Raw genomic sequence first — 9,215 nt, forward strand, 5'->3', positions numbered from 1 at the left:
AGCCCCCAACAGGAAAATAAAATATTCAAAAAATATATTTTAAAAGGGGTACAAAAAAAAAATAATTTTTCACTTTCAGTCTGAAGATTCCATTTCGGTGCACCTCTAAAATAAATAGATATGCATAGATATATTTAAACAAAACAATCGTAACTATATGTATATTTGTTGATTTTTTGTATCCTCTCATTTCAGATTAATGAGCGGTGTGAAGAACAATGTTGGTCGTGGCATAAACACTGCTCTAGTGAATGGTAGGTTGTGGTTTATTCATCTTCAGGGTGATAAATGTGCCTTCATTGCAAAACTAATAAAGGAAATCCACAAAACTTAAATTGTGCATCTACAATTTAAGTATTAAAGCTCTGCTGCTCACAAAATCAGTTCAGCCAGCATCAAAATGTTCTGGCTCCTGTTAAAATCCATTGTCCACCGTTGCCTGGAATAAACGACTTTGCAGTTAATCGCATGTTTGTGAGATTCCTTTTGTTCCTCTGATTACCAGAATCTTCTGGATAATATGCATTAGTTTGGTCACAAAATAAATCTATAAATATATTCTATATATTTTTTTTCTTCCTAAAGAATGGTTAATAGTTTTTGACCTTTTTGAAATACTGGCATAAATGGTGATATATTTTTTTCCCTTTTGCTTACTATAAAAACACTGGACATGAATGGCTGTGTAATTTCCATATTCAAACTGCATATTTGAGTACTCTACTGAAAATCAGCAAATGTGTGTGTTTTTTTTTTTTGTTTTTTTTTGTTTTTTTTTCCTTTTTGTCTAATGCTCCATGAACAATTTCCTGTATTCATTAAACTCTTAATGCACTAAACATTTTTTTTTCATTTCTTCTTTGTATATTTTAAGTGCTTGTTAAAGGTAAACTTTTGTATTCTAGGGAAAACAGGAGAGCTGATAGAAACCAAGTATTATGATCTCTGGGGAGGAGGTAAGAATGGATTTGTGCATTCTCACATTGCCTTTAATTGTAGGATCATAAGAAGTAAAAACTGTACTGCACACTGTATTTTCCTGTAGGTAAAATAATGTAGCGTTTACTCAATAGTTCTCAGGGAATTCAAGTGGAGAAACACTTGGGGGTGATGTGAGCTGAACATGTTCAGCTGAGCTGATGTGCAGAAGCCGTTCGACTGTTCACTGTTCAGTGAGTGAATAGCTGAATGACCTTGCCGCTAGCTCCGCCTAACTGTTTACATTTGGCCGGCACCTGCCAGAGTCTTCCAGCAGGTCCCGGGCACATAAAAAAACAACTGGGCAGAGCTGGCCGTGATGTCTCTGCCCAGTTGTTTAATGACAGATCAGCGCCCACAGGTGGGGACACTGATCTGTTATTACACTACAACAGCTGGGCGGAGCCAGCCGTGACATCAACGCTGTCTCCGTCCAGCTGTTGTCATTTTGCAGGGAGGATGGTCTGCTTCGGCAGACCGTTTGCACAGCTTCGGGCTGAGACTACGGCTCAGCTGAGCAGAAGCATATGCCGAAGGACTCCGGTGGCCGAAGTGAGCCGAAGGATCAGGCGAAGCTACGGCTGGATCCTTCTGCTCCGTAGTGAATAACCCTCTTTGTGTTCAGTAGGCCACCTGTCCTCTGTATCCTGCAGCCTATTTTCTGCGGATGATTTAAATGTTGCAGTAATAAAAAAAAGCCACAAGATGGCAGCGCAATACTAATTTTTGGCTTCTAAATGAATCCAACAGCTCAATAAATTATAAGCCTCTTTAAAAGCAGACAATTTCCATAAAGTAATTATATATTCTTTTGTTTTTCTAGATGTAGCACCTTTTATTGAATTTATTAAGAAAATTCAAGATGGAACAATAGTGTTAATGGCAACGTATGATGATGGAGCATCAAAGTAAGTCAAATAAAAAAAATGTTTCCTATTTGAATCTACCAGGTGTTGCTTTAATGGCACCTATCAAGTTGAGGGTTATAATTACCATTTTTATTTTAAAGTAATTCTGACAATCTAATTGCACTAACACTGGAGCTTTGGAACCAGCAACATAAGGGACCTACTCCAGCCTACATGGAGCTACCGGACGCCTAAATATGTTCCTGGGTCCTCTGTAAATTCTATGGAAACAGACTTTCTGAAGGCTGCCATTTGCATAAAGCTAGGTGTAGACTTGCATGTCTCCTCCACATTTAGCACAATATTATCCCGTGGTATATCAGTTCTAAATGTTTTATTTTCCATACCAAATACCCCGACAGGTACCATTTTATGTGGCAACTTTTAGGGGTGTATTTATAAAACAGTTGCAGAGCCCTTTGCTGTGCGATCATCTGACTTTTTTACATTTGAACAGCAATAGGGCCACTAGATGGAGCCAAGGAGCATTGCATTGGGCAGCACAGTGGCGTAGTGGTTAGCGCTTCTGCCTTGCAGCACTGGGGGTCCCTGGTTCGAATCCCAACTGGGGTCACTATCCCGACTGGGGTCACTAGAAGTTTGCATGTTCTCCCTGTGCTTGTGGGGGTTTCCTCCGGATACTCCGGTTTCCTCCCACACTCCAAAGACACACTGGTAGGTAGGTTAATTGGCTCCTCTCTAAGTTGGCCCTGTATGTATGCATGTGAGATAGGGACCTTAGATTGTAAGCTCCTTGATGGTAGGGACTGATGTGAATGTGCAACTATGTAAAGTGCTGTGTAAATTGTTGGCGCTATATAAATACCTGCAATAAATAAATATGATGTCAGATGTTCACAGAATGACCAGCTCTGCAAACGTTCTATAAATGCAGCAGGGGTGGATCCTCCAGTTGTTGTGGAACTGTGCAAGTCCCGTTAGGCATTGCAAGACTGACAGTTACAGACATGACTCACAGTTGGGATTTGTAGTTAAATCACAGCTGGAGGGCCAGAGTTTCCCACCCGTGCACTAGATCTGTATTGTTTAGACTTTTTTTTTATGCAGTTACTTGACCATTATGTAAACATGATTTTTATGACATTACAGACTCAATGATGAAGCACGGAAAATAATTTCAGAGCTTGGAAGTTCAGCTATCACTTCTTTAGCTTTCAGAGATAACTGGGTGTTTGTCGGTGGAAAAGGTATTAAGACCAAAAGTCCATTTGAACAGGTAATCTTCTAACCTTGAAATGTTTTGTGGCTACGCTTGCACTAATGATTCACTACAATATTGTTTCATTAACCAGTTGACATCCGCGGTGTTAAACCCCCTTCCCATCCAGGCCATTTTTCAGTATTCAGCGCTGACATATCCTTTGTTGTATGTCAGTTAATAAAGGCACCAAATGTGTCTTCTAAACAAAGGGAGCTCTAGATAAAATACTTAAGGGAGATTGCAGCATCTGAAAGTAATGGGAGTTGGTTACTTGACAATGGAATGACTAGGGAGTAGAGAGGGTAGTTTTGAACAGTTTGGTTTTAAAGAACCATTTTAGACCCCATTTGCAGGGGCATTCTGGGATTCCTCTGGCAGGAATCCCAGGTGTCCCGTTCAGATGAAGCCCCTGAACCCATTGAATCAGTTCGGATGTAATCGTATATGGTACAGATACATGTGGTTTTGAATAGTTGATTGTTGCTGGACGCATAATTCCTGTGGCCCCTGTCATTTACATCATTGGGTACAGTGGCCGAATCTGGACGAGACAGCCTGTGTGAATGTAGCCTAAAGGTGCAGGTGTGTTGGTAAGAAGAGAAGACTGATCCTGAGAATGAGACCTGCTTGATAGAAATCATGTATGTATGTATGCATGCAATAAGATTTTGAAAGAGAAGAATGGTAACAGGTTATTGCAAAAGCAGAAAGGGCAAAGTTGAACTGATGGGGTTTAAATTTGAAGTCAAGAAAATCACACTTTAGGCCTTTGGTTACATGCGCTGCTATTTGCAGCATTCTATTATGCAAGGCAGTGGATTGTTAGGTCAAGAACCATGTCATTTGGCAGGAACAGCTTTAATCTGTGCAGATGTCAATGTGCTTAAGTCCTGTAAAGCTGCTAGGTTTGAATAGGTCAGATTTAGAGAGAGTGGAGATAAAATGTGGAGGAAGAAACTCTGGTTTATATTGTGGAGAGCTCTATTGCAGACAAGCAGGTTTTGGAGTGGGAATGGGAAGACATGGGGATGTTGAGCATTATAAGTTTATGACTGGTGAGTGGAGAAAGTGAGTCAATAAAGGGGACCATTTTAAAGCTTTGTAAAAGTAATTTGTTGCCCAAATCAAACTAGCAGTCAAGTTATTTTAACCCTTTGATTGCAGTATGGGATACGTTCTTAACATTTAAAGGGTTAGTCTTCATTCGGATTAGACATATCTGTGAATTTACCCAACGAGGTCAGAAGCTATAATTCCTTCATATATAAAAGTGGACTATGTTTCTAAAATATTTTTATTGTAAATGTGTGCATCTACAATAGTAGACAAGAGGTGAAACTTAGACACTTCTTGTCTCCAAGGCTACTTCTCCTCGCAATACCTTCAGAAATCCAGTGCCATCTTTTGTTAATCTGTCCTGGATTAAGACTATGGTCTAGGGATAATTAAATTATGTATATCCCATTTTCTGCACAGCAGTTTTATTTTTATTTTTTTGCTGCATTCCCATTCTGTTTCATAGAGCTTGCCCTCCCTTCTGCAACCTCTTACTCTCTCACCAACCAGTGTAAAAATACACCGCTGGCACCGGTGTAATAGAGAAAACATTGATTTCTGCGGTATTCAGTTTGAAAACTGACATTTTTTGAAACTTGAATAGTAGCTGAGCTTGAAATCACTTGTGGAGATTGTAGTTAAAAGAAATTGCATCTCTAGCATCTGATAGTGATGGAATCTGATTGGCAACTGTTATTAGTGAAAAAAGTATAAATTACTATTTACATTAAAAAGTATTTGTGGGGCGATATTTGTACAAGGTCTCTTGTCTAACGGACCTTTTTTAAATTATGTATTCCAATTTCCCTTTTCCTAGTATAATACGGTAGGTGCTTGGTCACATAGCGTAATCCTAACAACAATGATAATGTCTGGGGAATATAGGTTCTAAAAAGGTTTTCATTCAAAAGGAGTGTAAAATCTGTACATCTATGATCCATGCCTTGACTGAGGAGACTGGTTATTTTCTATGCAACTTGGAATTCTTATCTAGGGAACCTGGACATAGTAAAAGCACTGATTCACTGTTTATGGTAAACCTGAAAGAGGTTGAAAGGTGAAAGACTCAAAGATTGGATTACCAGTAATAGTGTTTAAAGATTTGGGAAGCTCGATGAGGTAAATCTAGGTATTACTGTATATAGTCCCAAACATGCTGGAAATGGCGCACCAGGAAGAGGATGGCATTCTATTTAGAATGAGAGAAGAGGGGCTGCCAAGTGAGGGAGGCAATTCTAAATAGTTGATCATCTTCCTGTATCATCCAATCTTTTTGTTGGTGAACTCTAATCTAAGTTTGTTTGTTTTGGGTTTTTTTTAATCCTCCATGCCCTCTATGCTTGCTTATATTCTCTGCTTCTAATAAAACTGAAATGGATAATAGACATTTGATACATTTTTTAGCGCTCCTGTACATTGCTATAATTACTTTACTGGTAACTACTGCTGGCAGCAAAATCTTGCTTAAAATAACTCCTCTAATGGTCAGTAAAGGTATACAAATCTCCTCTTTCATACCTGTAGCTTGAATTTCTGTATGTCTGCATGTTTACGACATGCGTTTATATGCATACAGAAACAGATATTTATTTTCGTTGTACAGATCTGAATGCAGAGACTTGCTGATCTGTGCAAGAGCCCACAGAAAACAATAGACCTGCATTCAGATCCAAAAAAGCTGTATTGTTAAAAAGACGGGGGGGATTTATTGATGCAATTGTGACTGTTTGAACTTGCATGGGATATATTTCACGATTTCAGATTTATGTTTCTGCTGTAATTGTTGTTCATAAATGAGATTAAATAGACTCCAGGAAAGAAGACTCGCAAACTCCAGGCAAAAAGCTTTAAAGGAGAACTATGGGGTTAAGGCTTTCCCCATAGTTCTCCTTAGGGTAACGGGAGGACACAAACTAGCGTCCTCCCGTCACCCTAAGCTCAGTATACCGCAAGCTGTAGCTCGCGGTATACTGAGACGCCGCAGCTGAAGCGGATCCCGACAAATATGTCTGGATTTGCCCAGCTGCGTGACTGACAGCTGGGTCTGCCTATCTAGAGGCAGAGCCAGCTGTGCCCACCCCGTCCGTTCTGCCAGTCAGCGCTGGGGGAGGGGGGAATCCAGCCCCTCCCCTGTCACGGCAGAGAGCCGTGACAGGATCGAGAGGTGAGCGAACGCCGGTATGTGTTCGCTCACCTCCTGATCTACTAAGCTGACCTGTGACAGTCTCAAAGTGAAAAGCACTCGCCTCATAGTTCTCCTTTTAACTGTTGCTTCTTGAAGATATGGCCATCAGGACTTCTTAAGTTGTGATTGTTTTGTTTGGTGATGTGCCGGTTTCAAACAGCCGCAGGACAGGCACACATGTAATCAGTTGCGAACTACCGCAAAAATTCGCAATCAGGAAAATAGCGCATGCTCAGGGCAAACCAGGCGCACATCTAAACAGAAGCTGCTAAACATAGTAGAAATTGCGTTAATAAATTCCCCCCAGCATTTTTTACTATCGTATGCGTGACCCCTATGGGGATTGCTTAAAAAATATATAATGCTTCTGAAAGAATGTCCATTTTCAAAACAACTTCCTCAACTAAGGTGATCCTAAATTTAACCACTTTGAAATAAGAGACTTAGAGGTTTGCAAAGCTTTAACACAAGAATAAAGATCTTTATTTTAGCCATGTGACTATAATTTTCAAATCATATTGGTCTCTGCAGAAAAATAACTGTCATTTTTGTAATAGAAGTATTCTTATGCTGGTGTGCTACCTTTTTGTGAATGAACCCTATAATCCAAGGGGTATAATTCAGGGGATAAAAAAAGAAAATGAGCAGTTGGAAGTCAACCTCTCCAAGTTCAAGGAAATATTTCAAATGTACAATTTTTGTTGTAATTTATAAACAATTTTGAAGTAACCAAGCAAGCATCAGAGTGTTGACATTCATTTTACCATCAGGTGACTTCAAGTTTATCTAGAGATGTTCTTTTTTTTTTTCTTAGCACATCAAGAATAATAAAGACACAAACAAATACGAAGGCTGGCCAGAGGTGGTGGAAATGGAAGGCTGCATTCCTCAGAAACAGGCTGAGTGAATGAAGCTGGTAGAACACTTCAATAATGGACTTGAATCAAATGCATCTCAGAAAACTTGTACTTTTGGTATACTGAAAGATTTCATCAGTCATTGTTGATGTGAGCATGAGTCTACACTCTTGAGTGTGAGAAACGTATTTATTGTTGAACTAAATAGGTATTTTTGTAAAGACTTATAACTATAGAAGACGAAGAAAGAATAGTTCAGAATATGTGCGTTATCCAGGCTGTGGTGCACAGCCGAATGAACTGTTATGCAAGTCATGGAACTGTCGCAGTGGCACTATTCATTTTTCTTTTGAAAAGTAGCTTTTTTTTTTCCGTTGGGATATATACCACCAAAGATTTTGAGGGTTTTTTTTTTTAATTTTTATTTTACTTTTAATAGAATTACCCTTGTTTGCACCATAGCTGTTTAATAAGCATTTGTTTTTGTATTTGAGTAGAATTTTAACAAACCGGTCTCTGTCTACTGGTTTTTCTCCCCCCCCATGCCTATTATACAGGACCACTTTACTAATGAGGGTTTCTAGTAAATGGCACTCTCTGTAATGTGCTGTACTTTAGAGAAATTTTAAAATGGCTGCCATCAATATATCTTCAATGTAGTGTTGAAGAACCAATATTAAAGGTCTACATTTTTACAGTACATAAAGAAGCACAAGAATTAAATATGCATGTACAGTATTTCAGTTACGTAATATTGAATGTTTTATAAACAGGTATGTGTTACACTAAAGTGCCTGTTTATAAAGAATACCTTTGCTCCCTACACACTTTTGGCCTCATTCCCTGCCGAAACTTGCTTTGGTGTTTGTGAATCTGATTTATGGAACATTTTACACCCAGTGTAATAAATGATATAGACAAATTGGGGGTTACAAGTGTAGGAATGCAGTAAAAACCGGGTGTTGGGGGCATCTATGCTGCCTTCGGTATTCTCGTTTCTCTAGATCCCCTCCACCAAATACAATGGATTCATCCAGGCTTAGGTACTTCTAAACTCAGATTGACAATAGATTTTTCTATGGCACCTTCGTGGCAAACATTGAAAAACATGCCCACAGCAGGGTTTGTATACCGTCCAAATCAATGCTTCTCATAAAAGAAATGGCAAAGTATCGATTTCTGCTTTTATAAATAGGCCACTGCTAATATATTTAATACTCAACATTGGTCATTTAACATTTCAAAGATCACTTTCTTTTCTTTTTTTCCTTCTTGAGAGGTTAAAGTTACATTCCAAGTTCTACATTAGTTTGCTAATGAATAGTGACTGTTCTCAATTAAGAAATGTGTATAGTTTAATAAATTTTACTTCATATTTCTATCTGTTTCACAAAAATGATGTTTCATGAGTTTTCTGAAATCTCCACAAAACACAAAATAGTACTCATAGCATCTGTTACTACCACATCCCCAAATTCTAGCTCTCCTTCTACTGCTTATAGAATGCCAGCCATTTTATGTGTAAAGCTCCAATTTGTTTTTGGAGCTAAAACAACTTCATGCATTTACAAATGAATATCTTAGTAGGTAATCCTAATGCTATTTTGCATCTTCCTCCTGGTACTGGATGCTGGTCTAAATCCCTGGTGGTCAGGAAGGTCACCAGAACTAGTGTCCTCCATTAGAAATGTTTTTTTTTATGTTTTGATGGCCACCTCCTAATATTTGGGATTATATTTATCCTCAGTTTCAGTGACGGTCATCCGGACAAATGGAGAGAATAAGAACCATACAGGAATCCTAATCTTAATCTCTCCATTATATATAAAACTAAATGTCCTATTAAATTTATACAAAGCAACAGAATACTGAAAGCCACAAACTTGGCGATTTGGAGGAGGAGAACCATGGGACAGGGTTGCAGCACCAGAGCTCAGAAGATCCTGGAAGATTTAGATCTTCAGAGACCAGCATGAAGCTGCACATGTAGTAAGATTCTGCTGGGGGGG

The 9,215-nt window shown here is 38.8% G+C and overlaps 1 protein-coding gene across 2 annotated transcripts in view; it reads left to right on the top strand.

The window, feature by feature from the left end:
- The window catches only part of FAM3C (family with sequence similarity 3 member C), a 52,201-nt gene that overhangs the window by 29,893 nt on the left and 13,093 nt on the right, over window positions 1-9,215 (top strand). The window contains exons 6-10 of one of the 2 annotated variants that reach the window (XR_001941303.1): window positions 196-254; window positions 906-956; window positions 1,802-1,886; window positions 2,997-3,123; window positions 7,164-7,732. Coding sequence is in view for 1 of the 2 variants with exons in the window: in XM_018557738.1 (XP_018413240.1) it covers window positions 196-254; window positions 906-956; window positions 1,802-1,886; window positions 2,997-3,123; window positions 7,164-7,256 (415 nt within the window). In the remaining variant the exon portion in view is untranslated. Of the gene's footprint in view, window positions 1-195; window positions 255-905; window positions 957-1,801; window positions 1,887-2,996; window positions 3,124-7,163; window positions 7,798-9,215 lie in introns of those variants that run through there. The other variant, XM_018557738.1, reaches the window with a different exon arrangement.

Source organism: Nanorana parkeri, unplaced genomic scaffold (genome assembly GCF_000935625.1).
Source record: "Nanorana parkeri isolate BGI_ZX_2015 unplaced genomic scaffold, ASM93562v1 scaffold301, whole genome shotgun sequence".
Lineage (NCBI taxonomy): Eukaryota > Metazoa > Chordata > Amphibia > Anura > Dicroglossidae > Nanorana > Nanorana parkeri.